Here is a 21,220-nt window from a genome sequence, read left to right as displayed (position 1 = left end):
GGTTAACTGACATGGTGCTAACAGAACAGAATGGAGGTTAACTGACATGGTACTAACAGAATGGAGGTTAACTGACATGGTGCTAACAGAACAGAATGGAGGTTAACTGACATGGTGCTAACAGAATGGAGGTTAACTGACAGAACAGAATGGAGGTTAACTGACATGGTACTAACAGAATGGAGGTTAACTGACATGGTACTAACAGAACAGAATGGAGGTTAACTGACATGGTACAGAACAGAATGGAGGCTAACTGACATGGTACTAACAGAATGGAGGTTAACTGACATGGTGCTAACAGAATGGAGGTTAACTGACATGGTACTAACAGAATGGAGGCTAACTGACATGGTGCTAACAGAATGGAGGTTAACTGACATGGTACTAACAGAATGGAGGTTAACTGACATGGTGCTAACAAAATGGAGGTTAACTGACATGGTACTAACAGAATGGAGGTTAACTGACATGGTGCTAACAAAATGGAGGTTAACTGACATGGTACTAACATAAGGGTGATGGGTGACTTGTCAAACTCCTCTCCAATCATTATAGCTGGGGAATCAGCTTGGAGCACTTCTATTGGCCGTTGAAGGACCTGTGTCAGAGCTCTCAGCTGTTAGGAAACAAAGTAACAGCACACATGAATCACAGAGTATATTTGACCCCATTTTGGTACCATTTATATATATATTTTATATATTCATTTATAGTAAGGTACACTGACTATAAGTAGTTTGTAAAGGTACATTTACAGATTATAGATCATGTAGAAATCATTATAAAACTGTTTGACACAAGGTGCTCTGTTGGGTCCTTTGATAAAAACAAATTGATCAAGTGATTGAATGGATTAACTCGCCATAGTTAAATAAAGTTGAAATAAGTTTTTAAAAAAGGTACCTCCAGTTGTCCACCCCAGGCGGCCGTGTCTGCCACATCACGGCAATACTTGTCAAACTCATCTGGAAACACACAGAGGTAGTGATCACACACTGGGGTGACTCATCTGGAAACACACAGAGGTAATGATCACACACTGGGGTGACTCATCTGGAAACACACAGAGGTAATGATCACACACTGGGGTGACTCATCTGGAAACACACAGAGGTAGTGATCACACACTGGGTGACTCATCTGGAAACACACAGAGGTAGTGATCACACACTGGGGTGACTCATCTGGTAACACACAGAGGTAGTGATCACACACTGGGGTGACTCATCTGGTAACACACAGAGGTAGTGATCACACACTGGGGTGACTCATCTGGAAACACACAGAGGTAGTGATCACACACTGGGGTGACTCATCTGGTAACACAGAGGTAGTGATCACACACTGGGGTGACTCATCTGGTAACACACAGAGGTAGTGATCACACACTGGGGTGACTCATCTGGTAACACACAGAGGTAGTGATCACACACTGGGTGACTCATCTGGAAACACACAGAGGTAGTGATCACACACTGGGGTGACTCATCTGGTAACACACAGAGGTAGTGATCACACACTGGGGTGACTCATCTGGTAACACACAGAGGTAGTGATCACACACTGGGGTGACTCATCTGGAAACACACAGAGGTAGTGATCACACACTGGGGTGACTCATCTGGTAACACACAGAGGTAGTGATCACACACTGGGGTGACTCATCTGGAAACACACAGAGGTAGTGATCACACACTGGGGTGACTCATCTGGAAACACACAGAGGTAATGATCACACACTGGGGTGACTCATCTGGAAACACACAGAGGTAATGATCACACACTGGGGTGACTCATCTGGAAACACAGAGGTAGTGATCACACACTGGGGTGACTCAGCAGAGGGAACCACTGGAGTGACTCAGCAGAGGGAACCACTGGAGTGACTCAGCAGAGGGAACCACTGGGGTGACTCAGCAGAGGGAACCACTGGGGTGACTCAGCAGAGGGAACCACTGGGGTGACTCAGCAGAGGGAACCACTGGGGTGACTCAGCAGAGGGAACCACTGGGGTGACTCAGCAGAGGGAACCACTGGGGTGACTCAGCAGAGGGAACCACTGGGGTGACTCAGCAGAGGGAACCACTGGGGTGACTCAGCAGGGAACCACTGGGGTGACTCAGCAGAGGGAACCACTGGGGTGACTCAGCAGAGGGAACCACTGGAGTGACTCAGCAGAGGGAACCACTGGGGTGACTCAGCAGAGGGAACCACTGGGGTGACTCAGCAGAGGGAACCACTGGGGTGACTCAGCAGAGGGAACCACTGGGGTGACTCAGCAGAGGGAACCACTGGGGTGACTCAGCAGAGGGAACCACTGGGGTGACTCAGCAGAGGGAACCACTGGGGTGACTCAGCAGAGGGAACCACTGGGGTGACTCAGCAGAGGGAACCACTGGAGTGACTCAGAGGGAACCACTGGAGTCACACAGAGTCACACCTCCATTCCTGTCATTACTGAAAGAGATCATGATACCTCACATCTCAAAATAGGGCTACTTAATGTTAGATCCCTTACTTCAAAGGCAATTATAGTCAATGAACTAATCACTGATCATAATCTTGATGTGATTGGCCTGACTGAAACATGGCTTAAGCCTGATGAATTTACTGTTTTAAATGAGGCCTCACCTCCTGGCTACACTAGTGACCATATCCCCCGTGCATCCCGCAAAGGTGGAGGGGTTGCTAACATTTACAATAGTCAACTTCAATTTACAAAAAAAAAATGACGTTTTCGTCTTTTGAGCTTCTAGTCATGAAATCTATGCAGCCTACTCAATCACTTTTTATAGCTACTGTTTACAGGCCTCCTGGGCCATATACAGCGTTTCTCACTGAGTTCCCTGAATTCCTATCGGACCTTGTAGTCATAGCAGATAATATTCTAATCTTTGGTGACTTTAATATTCACATGGAAAAGTCCACAGACCCACTCCAAAAGGCTTTCGGAGCCATCATCGACTCAGTGGGTTTTGTCCAACATGTCTCTGGACCCACTCACTGTCACAGTCATACGCTGGACCTAGTTTTGTCCCATGGAATAAATGTGGTGGATCTTAATGTTTTTCCTCATAATCCTGGACTATCGGACCACCATTTTATTACGTTTGCAATTGCAACAAATAATCTGCTCAGACCCCAACCAAGGAACATCAAAAGTCGTGCTATAAATTCACAGACAACACAAAGATTCCTTGATGCCCTTCCAGACTCCCTCTGCCTACCCAAGGACGCCAGAGGACAAAAATCAGTTAACCACCTAACTGAGGATCTCAATTTAACCTTGCGCAATACCCTAGATGCAGTTGCACCCCTAAAAACTAAAAAAATGTCTCATAAGAAACTAGCTCCCTGGTACACAGAAAATACCCGAGCTCTGAAGCAAGCTTCCAGAAAATTGGAACGGAAATGGCGCCACACCAAACTGGAAGTCTTCCGACTAGCTTGGAAAGACAGTACCGTGCAGTACCGAAGAGCCCTTACTGCTGCTCGATCATCCTATTTTTCTAACTTAATTGAGGAAAATAAGAACAATCCGAAATTCCTTTTTGATACTGTCGCAAAGCTAACTAAAAAGCAGCATTTCCCAAGAGAGGATGACTTTCACTTTAGCAGTGATAAATTCATGAACTTCTTTGAGGAAAAGATTATGATTATTAGAAAGCAAATTACGGACTCCTCTTTAAACCTGCGTATTCCTCCAAACCTCAGTTGTCCTGAGTCTGCACAACTCTGCCAGGACCTAGGATCAAGAGAGACGCTCAAGTGTTTTAGTACTATATCTCTTGACACAATGATGAAAATAATCATGGCCTCTAAACCTTCAAGCTGCATACTGGACCCTATTCCAACTAAACTACTGAAAGAGCTGCTTCCTGTGCTTGGCCCTCCTATGTTGAACATAATAAACGGCTCTCTATCCACTGGATGTGTACCAAACTCACTAAAAGTGGCAGTAATAAAGCCTCTCTTGAAAAAGCCAAACCTTGACCCAGAAAATATAAAAAACTATCGGCCTATATCGAATCTTCCATTCCTCTCAAAAATTTTAGAGAAGGCTGTTGCTCAGCAACTCACTGCCTTCCTGAAGACAAACAATGTATACGAAATGCTTCAGTCTGGTTTTAGACCCCATCATAGCACTGAGACGGCACTTGTGAAGGTGGTAAATGACATTTTAATGGCATCGGACCGAGGCTCTGCATCTGTCCTCGTGCTCCTAGACCTTAGTGCTGCTTTTGATACCATCGATCACCACATTCTTTTGGAGAGATTGGAAACCCAAATTGGTCTACACGGACATGTTCTGGCCTGGTTTAGATCTTATCTGTCGGAAAGATATCAGTTTGTCTCTGTGAATGGTTTGTCCTCTGACAAATCAACTGTAAATTTCGGTGTTCCTCAAGGTTCCGTTTTAGGACCACTATTGTTTTCACTATATATTTTACCTCTTGGGGATGTTATTCGAAAACATAATGTAAACTTTCACTGCTATGCGGATGACACACAGCTGTACATTTCAATGAAACATGGTGAAGCCCCAAAATTGCCCTCGCTAGAAGCATGTGTGTCAGACATAAGGAAGTGGATGGCTGCAAACTTTCTACTATTAAACTCGGACAAAACAGAGATGCTTGTTCTAGGTCCCAAGAAACAAAGAGATCTTCTGTTGAATCTGACAATTAATCTTAATGGTTGTACAGTCGTCTCAAATAAAACTGTGAAGGACCTCGGCGTTACTCTGGACCCTGATCTCTCTTTTGAAGAACATATCAAGACCATTTCAAGGACATCTTTTTTCCATCTACGTAACATTGCAAAAATCAGAAACTTTCTGTCCAAAAATGATGCAGAAAAATTAATCCATGCTTTTGTCACTTCTAGGTTAGACTACTGCAATGCTCTATTTTCCGGCTACCCGGATAAAGCACTAAATAAACTTCAGTTAGTGCTAAATACGGCTGCTAGAATCCTGACTAGAACCAAAAAATTTGATCATATTACTCCAGTGCTAGCCTCTCTACACTGGCTTCCTGTCAAAGCAAGGGCTGATTTCAAGGTTTTACTGCTAACCTACAAAGCATTACATGGGCTTGCTCCTACCTATCTCTCTGATTTGGTCCTGTGTACATACCTACACGTACGCTACGGTCACAAGACGCAGGCCTCCTAATTGTCCCTAGAATTTCTAAGCAAACAGCTGGAGGCATGGCTTTCTCCTATAGAGCTCCATTTTTATGGAACGGTCTGCCTACCCATGTCAGAGACGCAAACTCGGTCTCAACCTTTAAGTCTTTACTGAAGACTCATCTCTTCAGTGGGTCATATGATTGAGTGTAGTCTGGCCCAGGAGTGGGAGGGTGAACGGAAAGGCTCTGGAGCAACGAACCGCCCTTGCGGTCTCTGCCTGGCCGGTTCCCCTCTTTCCACTGGGATTCTCTGCCTCTAACCCTATTACAGGGGCTGAGTCACTGGCTTACTGGGGCTCTCTCATGCCGTCCCTGGAGGGGGTGCGTCACCTGAGTGGGTTGATTCACTGTTGTGGTCATCCTGTCTGGGTTGGCGCCCCCTTTGGGTTGTGCCGTGGCGGAGATCTTTGTGGGCTATACTCAGCCTTGTCTCAGGATGGTAAGTTGGTGGTTGAAGATATCCCTCTAGTGGTGTGGGGGCTGTGCTTTGGCAAAGTGGGTGGGGTTATATCCTTCCTGTTTGGCCCTGTCCGGGGTGTCCTCGGATGGGGCCACAGTGTCTCCTGACCCCTCCTGTCTCAGCCTCCAGTATTTATGCTGCAGTAGTTTGTGTCGGGGGCTGGGGTCAGTTTGTTATATCTGGAGTACTTCTCCTGTCCTATTCGGTGTCCTGTGTGAATCTAAGTGTGCGTTCTCTAATTCTCTCCTTCTCTCTTTCTTTCTCTCTCTCGGAGGACCTGAGCCCTAGGACCATGCCCCAGGACTACCTGACATGATGACTCCTTGCTGTCCCCAGTCCACCTGGCCATGCTGCTGTTCCAGTTTCAACTGACCTGAGCCCTAGGACCATGCCCCAGGACTACCTGACATGATGACTCCTTGCTGTCCCCAGTCCACCTGGCCATGCTGCTGCTCCAGTTTCAACTTCCACCTGACTGTGCTGCTGCTCCAGTTTCAACTGTTCTGCCTTATTATTATTCGACCATGCTGGTCATTTATGAACATTTGAACATCTTGGCCATGTTCTGTTATAATCTCCACCCGGCACAGCCAGAAGAGGACTGGCCACCCCACATAGCCTGGTTCCTCTCTAGGTTTCTTCCTAGGTTTTGGCCTTTCTAGGGAGTTTTTCCTAGCCACCGTGCTTCTACACCTGCATTGCTTACTGTTTGGGGTTTTAGGCTGGGTTTCTGTACAGCACTTTGAGATATCAGCTGATGTACGAAGGGCTATATAAATAAATTTGATTTGATTTGATTTGGAGTGACTCAGCAGAGGAAACCACTGGGGTGACTCAGCAGAGGGAACCACTGGGGTGACTCAGCAGAGGGAACCACTGGGGTGACTCAGCAGAGGGAACCACTGGGGTGACTCAGCAGAGGGAACCACTGGGGTGACTCAGCAGAGGGAACCACTGGGGTGACTCAGCAGAGGGAACCACTGGGGTGACTCAGCAGAGGGAACCACTGGGGTGACTCAGCAGAGGGAACCACTGGGGTGACTCAGCAGAGGGAACCACTGGGGTGACTCAGCAGAGGGAACCACTGGAGTGACTCAGCAGAGGGAACCACTGGAGTGACTCAGCAGAGGGAACCACTGGAGTGACTCAGCAAAGGGAGCCACTTTAGTGACTCAGCAGAGGGAACCACTGGAATGACTCAGCAGAGGCAACCACTGGTAAAGTGACTCAGCAGATTTAACCACTTTAGTGACTCAGCAGAGGGAACCACTGGAGTGACTCAGCAGAGGAACCACTGGTTAAGTGACTGTTCAGCAGAGGGAACCACTGGAGTGACTCAGCAGAGGGAACCACTGGAGTGACTCAGCAGAGGGAACCACTGGAGTGACTCAGCAGAGGGAACCACTGGAGTGACTCAGCAGAGGAACCACTGGAGTGACTCAGCAGAGGGAACCGCTGGAGTGACTCAGCAGAGGGAACCGCTGAGTGACTCAGCAGAGGGAACCGCTTAATAAGACTCAGCAGAGGGAACCACTGGGGTGACTCAGCAGAGGGAACCACTGGGGTGACTCAGCAGAGGGAACCACTGGGGTGACTCAGCAGAGGGAACCACTGGAGTGACTCAGCAGAGGGAACCACTGGAGTGACTCAGCAGAGGGAAACATAATAAATAAAATAAATATATTTATGCAAGAAAAGTTGTTATTGATAAATACTAATCATATTACAGAGCAAGTGGTAAAAAGCTTCATTTAATTTATTTTACCTTTATTTTACTAGGCAAGTCAGTTAAGAACAAATTCTTATTTTCAATGACGGTCTAGGAACAGTGAGTTAACTGCCTGTTCAGGGGCAGAACGACAGATTTGTACCTTGTCAGCTCGGGGGTTTGAACTTGCAACCTTCCGGCTACTAGTCCAACGCTCTAACCACTAGGCTACCCTGCCGCCCCCTCATAACAACTGTTGCTTTGTAGCATCTATAGATGAAGCATTATAGCCTGGGTAAGGCCAAAAATGCACTAAATATCACAACTTCAATGAATTATTTCTCAATTGTGCTTTAATAAGATACAAAATGTCAAAAAACAATCCTTCCTCCAAAATAATCCTTTTGCCGGATTACATTGCATGAAAATCCAAAGCGTATATTTCATCAACAACATCAAACACAGAGACGGTTTTCCAGACACACATTAAGTTACGTCCTGTTCTCGCCCCTGATCAGGCTTAATCTGTGTCTGAGGACCCTTTAATGTCTAACTAAACCGTCCCTGTAGTGAACAGAACAGTTCGTCCTCACCAGGCGTGTACATGTCCCCTGTGTTGGTGTTGGTGAGGAAGGGAAGGAAGTCGTCTGTGTGGCTCCTCATGTGCTGAGCGGTTTGGTCCCGGAGGTCCTTCAGGGTCAGACATAAGCCATGCTGCCCCAACTGGTCCTCCACAGCGCGGTACATACAGTGACCATCTGAGGGAGGGTTTCCTTAGCATTAACTTGCAGGGAATGAAATGGAGTCTTTATGCTCACGACCCGATGCCATCCCCCCTCACTTTGCGGGTCCTACCGCCACCCCCGCCACCGCCACCCCCCTCACTTTGGGGCCTACCGCCACCCCCCCCCCCGCTGCTGGTCCTACCGCCACGGGTCCTACACTCCCCCCCCCCGCTGCTGGTCCTACACCGCCACACCCCCCTCGCTGCTGGTCCTACCGCCACCCCCCTCGGGTCCTACACCCCCCCTGGTCCTCCCCCCACCCCCCCTGCGGGTCCTACACCCCCCCCACCCCCCCTGCGGGTCCTACACCCCCCCCACCTGCGGGTCCTACACCCCCCCTGCGGGTCCTACACTCCCCCCTGCGGGTCCTACACTCCCCCCTGCGGGTCCTACACCTGCGGGTCCTCCCCCCTGCGGGTCCTACACTCCCCCCCTGCGGGTCCTACACTCCCCCCCTGCGGGTCCTACACTCCCCCCCCCTGCGGGTCCTACACTCCCCCTGCGGGTCCCCCCTGCGGGTCCTACACTCCCCCTGCGGGTCCTACATCCCCCTGCGGGTCCTACATCCCCCTGCGGGTCCTACACACCCCCTGCGGGTCCTACACCATCCCCCTGCGGGTCCTACCCCCCCTTGCGGGTCACACTCCCCCTACACTGACACCCCCCCTGCGGGTCCTACACTCCCCCCCCTACACCCCGGGTCCTACACTCCCCCTGCGGGTCCTACACTCCCCCTGCGGGTCCTACACTCCCCCTGCGGGTCCTACACTCCCCCTGAGGGTGCCTACACCCCCTTGCTGCTTGGGTCCTACCCCCCCCAGCCTGCGGGTCCTACCTGAGGAAATCTCCCTGATCTGCAGCTGGCGTTCCACCAGTTTCTGGGACAACTTCAGTCCCTCCTGGTGTCGCAGCCCAGACAGGTTCTCCACCTCAGCCTCCGCTATACGACGCTCTCTCTCCTTCTCCGCGGCTGCCTTCTTGTCCTGGGAGGGTTCAGAGAGCGCAGGGAGGACATACATGGGACTTGAACTCCAATGGGAAACTAAATTAAGGATTACATGAATCTCATCTTACTGCACCTGGTAAATGAGAGAATTTGACAAAAAACAGCAGGAGTTCAGGACTTATTGAATGGTAATACGTAAAGATGTACTGGCACAATGCTGTAGCGCTCACCCGCCTCTTCTGTGCCTTGGACGGACCTCCCACTTGTTTGGTATCTTTCTGCTCCTCCTCTCCTTCCAAAGCCAGGGACTCTACTCCATTCACATCGTCCACCTTAGAGAAGGAGGTATACATATATTTCTGTTGTTAAAACACAAGAAGTTATTTATCTGTGTGATTATCTACAATCACCCTCACATCAAGGTTATCAGGGAGGGAGTGGGGTCACAGCAAGGTTATCAGGGAGGGTGTGGGGTCACAGCAAGGTTATCAGGGAGGGTGTGGGGTCACAGCAAGGTTATCAGGGAAGGTGTGGGGTCACAGCAAGGTTATCAGGGAGGGAGTGGGGTCAGCAGGTTATCAAGGTTATCAGGGAGGGTGTGGGGTCACAGCAAGGTTATCAGGGAGGGAGTGGGGTCACAGCAAGGTTATCAGGGAGGGAGTGGGGTCAAAGCAAGGTTATCAGGGTGGGAGTGGGGTCACAGCAAGGTTATCAGGGAGGGTGTGGGCTCATCAGGAGGGTGTGGGGCAAGGTTATCAGGGAGGGAGTGGGGTCACGGCAAGGTTATCAGGGTGGGAGTGGGGTCACGGCAAGGTTATCAGGGAGGGTGTGGGGTCACGGCAAGGTTATCAGGGAGGGAGTGGGGTCACATCAAGGTTATCAGGGGGAGTGGGGGGTGGGGTCACATCAAGGTTATCAGGGAGGGTGTGGGGTCACAGCAAGGTTATCAGGGAGGGTTATGGGGTCACAGCAAGGTTATCAGGGAGGGAGTGGGGTCACAGCAAGGTTATCAGGGAGGGTGTGGGGTCACAGCAAGGTTATCAGGAGGGTGTGGGGTCAAGGTTATCAGGGAGGTGTGGGGTCACAGCAAGGTTATCAGGGAGGGTGTGGGGTCACAGCAAGGTTATCAGGGAGGTTGTGGGGTCACAGCAAGGTTATCAGGGAGGGAGTGGGGTCACATCAAGGTTATCAGGGAGGGAGTGGGGTCACAGCAAGGTTATCAGGGTGTGGGGTCACAGCAAGGTTATCAGGGGAGGGTGTGGGGTCACAGCAAGGTTATCAGGGAGGGTGTGGGGTCACAGCAAGGTTATCAGGGAGAAGGGTCACAGCAAGGTTATCAGGGAGGGTGTGGGGTCACAGCAAGGTTATCAGGGAGGGTGTGGGGTCACAGCAAGGTTATCAGGGAGGGTGTGGGGTCACAGCAAGGTTATCAGGGAGAAGGGTCACAGCAAGGTTATTAAGGAGGGTGTGGGGTCACGGTCAAAGGTTATCAGGGAGAAGGGTCACAGCAAGGTTATCAGGGAGAAGGGTCACAGCAAGGTTATCAGGGAGGGGAGGGAGTGGGGTCACAGCAAGGTTATCAGGGAGGGAGTGGGGGTCAAGGTTACAGCAGCAAGGTTATCAGGGTGGGAGTGGGGTCACAGCAAGGTTATCAGGGTGGGGTCACAGCAAGGAGTGGGGTCACAGCAAGGTTATCAGGGAGTGGGGAGGGAGGTCAGGGAGGGAGTGGGGTCACAGCAAGGTTATCAGGGAGGGAGTGGGGTCACAGCAAGGGCAAGGTTATCAGGGGGAGTGGGGTCACAGCAAGGTGGGGTCACAGCAAGGTTATCAGGGAGGGGTGGGGTCACAGGGTGTGGGGCAAGGTTATCAGGGAGGGAGTGGGGTCACAGCAAGGTTATCAGGGAGGGAGTGGGGTCACAGCAAGGTTATCAGGGAGGGAGTGGGGTCACAGCAAGGTTATCAGGGAGGGTGTGGGGTCACAGCAAGGTTATCAGGGAGGGTGTGGGGTCACAGCAAGGTTATCAGGGAGGGTGTGGGGTCACAGCAAGGTTATCAGGGAGGGTGTGGGGTCACAGCAAGGTTATCAGGGTGTGGGGTCACAGCAAGGTTATGTGGGGTCACAGAAAGGTTATCAGGGAGGGAGTGGGGTCACAGCAGGTTATCAGGGTGTGGGGTCACGGCAAGGTTATCAGGGAAGGAGTGGGATCACAGCAAGGTTATCAGGGAGGGTGTGGGGTCACAGCAAGGTTATCAGGGTGGGAGTGGGGTCACGGCAAGGTTATCAAGGGTGTGGGGTCACAGCAAGGTGGGGTCACAGCAAGGTTATCAAGGAGGGTGTGGGGTCACAGCAAGGTTATCAGGGAGGGTGTGGGGTCACGGCAAGGTTATCAGGGAGGGTGTGGGGTCACAGCAAGGTTATCAGGGAGGGAGTGGGGTCACAGCAAGGTTATCAGGGAGGGAGTGGGGTCACAGCAAGGTTATCAGGGTGTGGGGTCACATCAAGGTTATCAGGGAGGGAGTGGGGTCACAGCAAGGTTATCAGGGTGTGGGGTCACGGCAAGGTTATCAGGGAGGGTGTGGGGTCACAGCAAGGTTATCAAGGAGGGTGTGGGGGTCATCAGGGAGGGGCAAGGTTATCAAGGAGGGTGTGGGGTCACGGCAAGGTTATCAGGAGGGTGTGGGGTCACGGCAAGGTTATCAGGGAGGTGTGGGGTCACGGCAAGGTTATCAGGGAGGGAGTGGGGTCAAAGCAAGGTTATCAGGGTGGGAGTGGGGTCAAAGCAAGGTTATTAGTGGGGTCACAGCAAGGTTATCAGGGAGGGTGTGGGCTCACGGCAAGGTTATCAGGGAGGGTGTGGGGTCACGGCAAGGTTATCAGGGAGGGTGTGGGGTCAAGGCAAGGTTATCAGGGAGGGTGTGGGGTCACATCAAGGTTATCAGGGAGGGTGTGGGGTCACATCAAGGTTATCAGCAAGGAGGGGGTGTGGGGTCACAGCAAGGTTATCAGGGGAGGGTGTGGGGTCACAGCAAGGTTATCAGGGAGGGTGTGGGGTCACAGCAAGGTTATCAGGGAGGGTGTGGGGTCACAGCAAGGTTATCAGGGAGGGAGGTGGGGTCACAGCAAGGTTATCAGGGAGGGTGTGGGGTCACAGCAAGGTTATCAGGGAGGGTGTGGGGTCACATCAAGGTTATCAGGGAGGGTGTGGGGTCACAGCAAGGTTATCAGGGAGGGTGTGGGGTCACAGCAAGGTTATCAGGGAGGGTGTGGGGTCACAGCAAGGTTATCAGGGAGGGTGTGAGGGTCACAGCAAGGTTATCAGGGAGGGTGTGGGGTCACAGCAAGGTTATCAGGGAGGGTGTGGGGTCACATCAAGGTTATCAGGGAGGGTGTGGGGTCACAGCAAGGTTATCAGGGTGTGGGGTCACAGCAAGGTTGTGGGGTCACAGCAAGGTTATCAGGGAGGGTGTGGGGTCACAGCAAGGTTATCAGGGAGGGTGTGGGGTCACAGCAAGGTTATCAGGGAGGGTGTGGGGTCACAGCAAGGTTATCAGGGAGAAGGGTCACAGCAAGGTTATCAGGGAGGGTGTGGGGTCACAGCAAGGTTATCAGGAGGGTGTGGGGTCACAGCAAGGTTATCATGGAGGGTGTGGGGTCACAGCAAGGTTATCAGGGAGGGTGTGGGGCCACAGCAAGGTTATCAGGTTATCAGGAGGGTGTGGGGTCACAGCAAGGTTATCAGGGGGTGTGGGGTCACAGCAAGGTTATCAAGGAGGGTGTGGGGTCACGGCAAAGGTTATCAGGGAGGGTGTGGGGTCACAGCAAGGTTATCAGGGAGGGAGTGGGGTCACAGCAAGGTTATCAGGGAGGGAGTGGGGTCACAGCAAGGTTATCAGGGTGTGGGGTCACAGCAAGGTTATCAGGGAGGGAGTGGGATCACAGCAAGGTTATCAGGGAGGGTGTGGGGTCACAGCAAGGTTATCAAGGAGGGTGTGGGGTCACGGCAAGGTTATCAAGGAGGTGTGGGGTCACGGCAAGGTTATCAGGGAGGGTGTGGGGTCACGGCAAGGTTATCAGGGAGGGAGTGGGGTCAAAGCAAGGTTATCAGGGTGGGAGTGGGGTCACAGCAAGGTTATCAGGGAGGGTGTGGGCTCACGGCAAGGTTATCCGGGAGGGAGTGGGGTCACGGCAAGGTTATCAGGGAGGGTGTGGGGTCACAGCAAGGTTATCAGGGAGGGTGTGGGGTCACAGCAAGGTTATCAGGGAGGGTGTGGGGTCACAGCAAGGTTATCAGGGAGGGTGTGGGGTCACAGCAAGGTTATCAGGGAGGGTGTGGGGTCACAGCAAGGTTATCAGGGAGGGTGTGGGGTCACAGCAAGGTTATCAGGGAGGGTGTGGGGTCACAGCAAGGTTATCAGGGAGGGTGTGGGGTCACAGCAAGGTTATCAGGGAGGGTGTGGGGTCACAGCAAGGTTATCAGGGAGGTGTGGGGTCACAGCAAGGTTATCAGGGAGGGTGTGGGGTCACAGCAAGGTTATCAGGGAGGGAGTGGGGCCACATCAAGGTTATCAGGGAGGGTGTGGGGTCACAGCAAGGTTATCAGGGAGGGTGTGGGGTCACAGCAAGGTTATCAGGGAGGGTGTGGGGTCACAGCAAGGTTATCAGGGAGGGTGTGGGGTCACAGCAAGGTTATCAGGGAGGGTGTGGGGTCACAGCAAGGTTATCAGGGAGGGTGTGGGGTCACATCAAGGTTATCAGGGAGGCTGTGGGGTCACAGCAAGGTTATCAGGTGTGGGGTCACAGCAAGGTTATCAGGGTGTGGGGGGGGTGTGGGGTCACAGCAAGGTTATCAGGGAGGGTGTGAGGTCACAGCAAGGTTATCAGGGAGGGTGTGGGGTCACAGCAAGGTTATCAGGGAGGGTGTGGGGTCACAGCAAGGTTATCAGGGAGAAGGGTCACAGCAAGGTTATCAGGGTGTGGGGGAGGGTGTGGGGTCACAGCAAGGTTATCAGCGAGGGTGTGGGGTCACAGCAAGGTTATCAGGGAGGGTGTGGGGTCACAGCAAGGTTATCAGGGAGGGTGTGGGGTCACAGCAAGGTTATCAGGGAGAAGGGTCACAGCAAGGTTATCAAGGAGGGTGTGGGGTCACAGCAAGGTTATCACGGTGTGGGGTCACAGCAAGGTTATCAGGGAGGGAGTGGGGTCACAGCAAGGTTATCAGGGAGGGAGTGGGGAGGGTGGGGTCAAGCAAGGTTATCAGGGTGGGAGTGGGGTCACAGCAAGGTTATCAGGGAGGGAGTGGGGTCACAGCAAGGTTATCAGGGAGGGAGTGGGGTCACAGCAAGGTTATCAGGGAGAAGGGTCACAGCAAGGTTATCAGGGAGGGTGTGGGGTCACAGCAAGGTTATCAGCGGGGGTGTGGGGTCACAGCAAGGTTATCAGGGGAGGGTGTGGGGTCACAGCAAGGTTATCAGGGAGGGTGTGGGGTCACAGCAAGGTTATCAGGGAGAAGAGTCACAGCAAGGTTATCAAGGAGGGTGTGGGGTCACAGCAAGGTTATCAGGGGAGGGTGTAGGGTCACAGCAAGGTTATCAGGGGAGAAGGGTCACAGCAAGGTTATCAGGGAGAAGGGTCACAGCAAGGTTATCAGGGAGGGAGTGGGGTCACAGCAAGGTTATCAGGGTGTGGGGTCACAGCAAGGTTATCAGGGAGGGAGTGGGGTCACAGCAAGGTTATCAGGGAGGGAGTGGGGTCAAGCAAGGTTATCAGGGTGGGAGTGGGGTCACAGCAAGGTTATCAAGGAGGGAGTGGGGTCACAGCAAGGTTATCAGGGAGGGAGTGGGGTCACAGCAAGGTTATCAGGGAGGGAGTGGGGTCACAGCAAGGTTATCAGGGAGGGAGTGGGGTCACAGCAAGGTTATCAGGGTGTGGGGTCACAGCAAGGTTATCAGGGAGGGTGTGGGGTCACAGCAAGGTTATCAGGGAGGGAGTGGGGTCACAGCAAGGTTATCAGGGAGGGAGTGGGGTCACAGCAAGGTTATCAGGGAGGGAGTGGGGTCACAACAAGGTTATCAGGGTGTGGGGTCACATCAAGGTTATCAGGGAGGGAGTGGGGTCACAGCAAGGTTATCAGGGTGTGGGGTCACGGCAAGGTTATCAGGGAGGGAGTCAGGGGGATCACAGCAAGGTTATCAGGGAGGGTGTGGGGTCACAGCAAGGTTATCAGGGTGGGAGTGGGGTCACGGCAAGGTTATCAGGGAGGGTGTGGGGTCACAGCAAGGTTATCAAGGAGGGTGTGGGGTCACAGCAAGGTTATCAAGGAGGGGGTGTGGGGTCACGGCAAGGTTATCAGGGAGGGTGTGGGGTCACAGCAAGGTTATCAGGGAGGGAGTGGGGTCACAGCAAGGTTATCAGGGTGTGGGGTCACATCAAGGTTATCAGGGAGGGAATGGGGTCACAGCAAGGTTATCGGGGTGTGGGGTCACGGCAAGGTTATCAGGGAGGGAGGGTGTGGGATCACAGCAAGGTTATCAGGGAGGGTCTGGGGTCACAGCAAGGTTATCAGGGTGGGAGTGGGGTCACGGCAAGGTTATCAGGGAGGGTGTGGGGTCACAGCAAGGTTATCAAGGAGGATGTGGGGTCACAGCAAGGTTATCAGGAGGGTGTGGGGTCACGGCAAGGTTATCAGGGAGGGTGTGGGGTCACGGCAAGGTTATCAGGGAGGGACAGTGGGGTCAAAGAAAGGTTATCAGGGTGGGAGGTGGGGTCACAGCAAGGTTATCAGGGAGGGTGTGGGCTCACGGCAAGGTTATCAGGGAGGGAGTGGGGTCACGGCAAGGTTATCAGGGGGAGGCTGTGGGGTCACAGCAAGGTTATCAGGGAGGGAGTGGGGTCACATCAAGGTTATCAGGGAGGGTGTGGGGTCACAGCAAGGTTATCAGGGAGGTGTGGGGGAGGGTGTGGGGTCACAGCAAGGTTATCAGGGAGGGTGTGGGGTCACAGCAAGGTTATCAGGGAGGGTGTGGGGTCACAGCAAGGTTATCAGGGAGGGTGTGGGGTCACAGCAAGGTTATCAGGGAGGGTGTGGGGTCACATCAAGGTTATCAGGGAGGGTGTGGGGTCACAGCAAGGTTATCAGGGAGGGTGTGGGGTCACAGCAAGGTTATCAGGGAGGGTGTGGGGTCACAGCAAGGTTATCAGGGAGGGTGTGGGGTCACAGCAAGGTTATCAGGGAGGGTGTGGGGTCACATCAAGGTTATCAGGGAGGGTGTGGGGTCACAGCAAGGTTATCAGGGAGGGTGTGGGGTCACAGCAAGGTTATCAGGGAGGGTGTGAGGTCACAGCAAGGTTATCAGGGTGGGTGTGGGGTCACAGCAAGGTTATCAGGGAGAAGGGTCACAGCAAGGTTATCAGGGAGGGTGTGGGGTCACAGCAAGGTTATCAGCGAGGGTGTGGGGTCACAGCAAGGTTATCAGGGAGGGTGAGGGGTCACAGCAAGGTTATCAGGGAGGGTGTGGGGTCACAGCAAGGTTATCAGGGAGTGTGTGGGGTCACAGCAAGGTTATCAGGGAGGGTGTGGGGTCACAGCAAGGTTATCAGGGAGAAGGGTCACAGCAAGGTTATCAGGGAGAAGGGTCACAGCAAGGTTATCAGGGAGGGAGTGGGGTCACAGCAAGGTTATCAGGGGTGTGGGGTCACAGCAAGGTTATCAGGGAGGGAGTGGGGTCACAGCAAGGTTATCAGGGAGGGTGTGGGGTCACAGCAAGGTTATCAGGGAGGGAGTGGGGTCACAGCAAGGTTATCAGGGAGGGAGTGAGGTCACAGCAAGGTTATCAGGGTGTGGGGTCACATCAAGGTTATCAGGGAGGGAGTGGGGTCACAGCAAGGTTATCAGGGTGTGGGGTCACGGCAAGGTTATCAGGGAGGGAGTGGGATCACAGCAAGGTTATCAGGGAGGGTGTGGGGTCACAGCAAGGTTATCAGGGTGGGAGTGGGGTCACGGCAAGGTTATCAGGGAGGGTGTGGGGTCACAGCAAGGTTATCAAGGAGGGTGTGGGGTCACAGCAAGGTTATCAAGGAGGGTGTGGGGTCACGGCAAGGTTATCTGGGAGGGTGTGGGGTCACAGCAAGGTTATCAGGGAGGGAGTGGGGTCACAGCAAGGTTATCAGGGTGTGGGGTCACGGCAAGGTTATCAGGGAGGGAGTGGGATCACAGCAAGGTTATCAGGGAGGGTGTGGGGTCACAGCAAGGTTATCAGGGAGGGTGTGGGGTCACAGCAAGGTTATCAGGGTGGGTGTGGGGTCACAGCAAGGTTATCAAGGAGGGTGTGGGGTCACGGCAAGGTTATCAGAACGCAAGTGGGGTCACGGCAAGGTTATCAGGGTGGGAGTGGGGTCACGGCAAGGTTATCAGGGTGTGGGGTCACAGCAAGGTTATCAGGGAGGGAGTGGGGTCACAGCAAGGTTATCAGGGTGGGAGTGGGGTCACAGCAAGGTTATCAGGGAGAAGGGTCACAGAAGGTTATTATAGTGTTGTGTTATTATATGAGTTTTTATTTCTATTTGTTTTTTTATTGGAAGTAGTTTTTTGGAATGTCTGGCAAATGGGGGGGCAGTAATACCAGAGAGGAAGAGATGAAACGAGAGATTTGACCGCTCTGCAAATGGGGGGCAGTAATACCAGAGAGGAAGAGGTGAAACGAGAGATTTGACCGCTCCGAAAAAATCTGTCCGGCGAAAATACAGCGTTAAGCAGTGGAATTGGAGATTTTTTGAATGCAGGTCAATAAGAGAGTGATGAATTTGGTCAACATAAAATTGAATTGATAATTTGCTACGTGTGGCTTATTTGATTGAATAGACGTTTGATAATGTTTAGGTTGTAACGAACGTAATGATATAAGTGAATGCACGTGACATCCCGGCATCTTCGAGAAAAAAAAACATTTGATCGGAGTTGTGCCTGTTGTTCACATGCAAATCTGCCCTCTCATTGGCTAGAATGTTACAGCCTGCTCCCACCTCCTCCCGCCTGCTTTCTGCCTTTGCGGACATTTATTCCCATTATTAGAGTATTGAGTCCTGCCTCTTGCCAGTATACAGATAGTCTTCGGTATTACATCAGGTGATGGGTCAGGTGATAGGATAGGTTATTAATAATGTCAATCTCAATGTGACTTCGATTTGAAAAGGAATAGTGCCTATAAATAAAAGACCAGTGCAAATCACTATGGTATAAGCTCTCATACATGTTCACACCTATACAATGCTTTTTAACTTGATGTAAGAAGAATGTAACTACTTAGCCGATTTCCCCTGTAGTGATAGTGATGCACAAGCTAGGAAACATCGCCATCTTCTGGACACATAATTATTTACTCACCAGATGAAGTACCTTAAACTCAAAAAAAAAAAAAATATAATTGAAAACACCTTTGAAACCCCATTAGAATTTCTTCTAGACTTCAGGTCAAATTCTAACATGCAACATAATTCATGATGATTTTTATTTAGTTTGAGTCAAAGATATATTTTCAGTATAGTTGTAGTTTTCAAGCGGATTTGTTAATTATTTTTATTTCAGTTTACCAAATAGTTTCTTCATGAATAGTTTTGGTTTCATTTTTTCTGTTTACTATAATAACCTTGGGTCGCAGCCAGGGTCACCATTGTCAAGCGCCCCTAGAGAAATTGGGGTTAAATGCCTTGATCAAGTTTCTTATTATTTTTATGACCAGGTTAGTCGCATTGAGATAAACGATCTCTTTTCCAAGAGATACCTGGCCAAAATAGCAGAAAACAACGCTGAAGACACATTCACAACATAAAACACAAAGCACTACAGTTAAGAGAACATACATTTCCACATTGAACAGAAAGTGTTTAACCTTTAAACTAACTTAAAGGAACTCCTGTGATGTCAGGAACTTTTGAAGCTCATTCCAAGCAGCAGGGACCTGGAAAGATTTCCCCTCTAGCTCTGAACGAGCTTAAGTACAATCATCAAAACATTCATGTGAGGTGGTGAGATTTTTCACGTTGTCGGCTCCGGGATTTCAAACCAGTGACCTTTGGGTTACCAAGAAGGCCTACTACTAAAGTATATAACCACTGGTATGTAGACAACAGATTTGATTGGTCATCAGTATGGCTGATATGAAGACAACAGATTTGATTGGTCATCAGTATGGCTGATATGAAGACAACAGATTTGATTGGTCATCAGTATGGCTGATATGTAGACAACAGTTACCGTCTTCTCTCCTGACGAGTCCAGTTGTTGGAGCTCCTCGTTGTGTTTCTGATTCAGCTCAGCCTCCAGCTTCACAATGTCCTCAGTCAGCTGTTTACGCCTCTTCTTGTCATTTTTGGGGACAGCATTTTTCATGCTCTGGATTTGAGCTGAAACATTTATGAGTGGTTTATGTCCGCTTCTCACATATCACAACAGCCTACAGCAGTCATAACAACATCCTACAGCAGTCATACGGCCATAACAACAGCCTACAGCAGTCATAACAACAGCCTACAGCAGTCATAACAACATCCTACAGCAGTCATACGGCCATAACAACAGCCTACAGCAGTCATAACAACAGCCTACAGCAGTCATAACAACAGCCTACAGCAGTCATAACAACAGCCTACAGCAGTCATAACAACATCCTACAGCAGTCATACGGCCATAACAACATCTACAGCAGTCATATGGTCATAACAACAGCCTACAGCAGTCATACGGCCATAACAACAGCCTACAGCAGTCATACGGCCATAACAACAGCCTACAGCAGTCATACGGCCATATCAACAGTCTACAGCAGTCATACGGCCACAACAACATCCTACAGCAGTCATCATAACAACAGCCTACAGCAGTCATACGGCCATAACAACAGCCTACAGCAGTCATACGGCCATAACAACAGCCTACAGCAGTCATACGGCCATAACAACAGCCTACAGCAGTCATACGGCCATATCAACAGCCTACAGCAGTCATACGGCCATATCAACAGCCTACAGCAGTCATAAGGCCATAACAACAGCCTACAGCAGTCATACGGCCATAACAACAGCCTACAGCAGTCATAACAATAGTCTACAGTAGTCATACGGCCATAACAACATCCTACAGCAGTCATACGGTCATAACAACAGCCTACAGCAGTCATACGGCCATAACAACAGCCTACAGCAGTCATAACAATAGTCTACAGTAGTCATACGGCCATAACAACAGCCTACAGCAGTCATACGGCCATAACAACAGCCTACAGGAGTCATAACAATAGTCTACAGTAGTCATACGGCCATAACAACATCCTACAGCAGTCATACGGCCATAACAACAGCCTACAGCAGTCATACGGCCATAACAACAGCCTACAGCAGTCATACGGCCATTTCAACAGCCTACAGCAGTCATACGGCCATATCAACAGCCTACAGCAGTCATACGGCCATATCAACAGCCTACAGTAGTCATACGGCCATAACAACAGCCTACAGCAGTCATACGGCCATAACAACAGCCTACAGCAGTCATAACAATAGTCTACAGTAGTCATACGGCCATAACAACATCCTACAGCAGTCATACGGTCATAACAACAGCCTACAGCAGTCATACGGCCATAACAACAGCCTACAGCAGTCATACGGCCATAACAACAGCCTACAGCAGTCATACGGCCATATCAACAGCCTACAGCAGTCATACGGCCATAACAACAGCCTACAGCAGTCATACGGCCATAACAACAGCCTACAGCAGTCATAACAACAGCCTACAGCAGTCATACGGCCATATCAACATCCTACAGCAGTCATACGGTCATAACAACATCCTACAGCAGTCATACGGCCATAACAACAGCCTACAGCAGTCATACGGCCATATCAACATCCTACAGCAGTCATACGGCCATATCAACATCCTACAGCAGTCATAACAAAAGCCTACAGCAGTCATATACAAGTTTATTTGGCTAAACTAAATTGCTGTCTTGATTTTCAAAAAGTTAGACTTGTTATTATTAGCTAGCTAGAATAACAGATAGGTATGTCATATCTATCCCACTCAGGATGCTACAGCGTGATTACCAGTACATGTTGAATTGCAAATT

The 21,220-nt window shown here is 51.0% G+C and overlaps 1 protein-coding gene across 2 annotated transcripts in view; it reads right to left on the bottom strand.

The window, feature by feature from the left end:
* The window catches only part of otud6b (OTU deubiquitinase 6B), a 34,670-nt gene that overhangs the window by 13,114 nt on the left and 336 nt on the right, over positions 1-21,220 (bottom strand). The window contains exons 2-7 of one of the 2 annotated variants that reach the window (XM_042310100.1): positions 19,345-19,493; positions 9,325-9,426; positions 8,984-9,131; positions 7,957-8,121; positions 907-968; positions 502-619 (exon numbers count right to left, since the gene is read on the bottom strand). In XM_042310100.1, the coding sequence (XP_042166034.1) occupies positions 502-619; positions 907-968; positions 7,957-8,121; positions 8,984-9,131; positions 9,325-9,426; positions 19,345-19,493 (744 nt within the window). The remainder of the gene's footprint in view (positions 1-501; positions 620-906; positions 969-7,956; positions 8,122-8,983; positions 9,132-9,324; positions 9,427-19,344; positions 19,494-21,220) is intronic. The other variant, XM_042310099.1, reaches the window with a different exon arrangement.

Source organism: Oncorhynchus tshawytscha, linkage group LG31 (genome assembly GCF_018296145.1).
Source record: "Oncorhynchus tshawytscha isolate Ot180627B linkage group LG31, Otsh_v2.0, whole genome shotgun sequence".
Classification (NCBI taxonomy): Eukaryota; Metazoa; Chordata; class Actinopteri; order Salmoniformes; family Salmonidae; genus Oncorhynchus; species Oncorhynchus tshawytscha.
The sequence above is the reverse complement of the archived record's forward strand: the minus strand, read 5'-3'. Positions and strand labels throughout refer to the sequence as shown.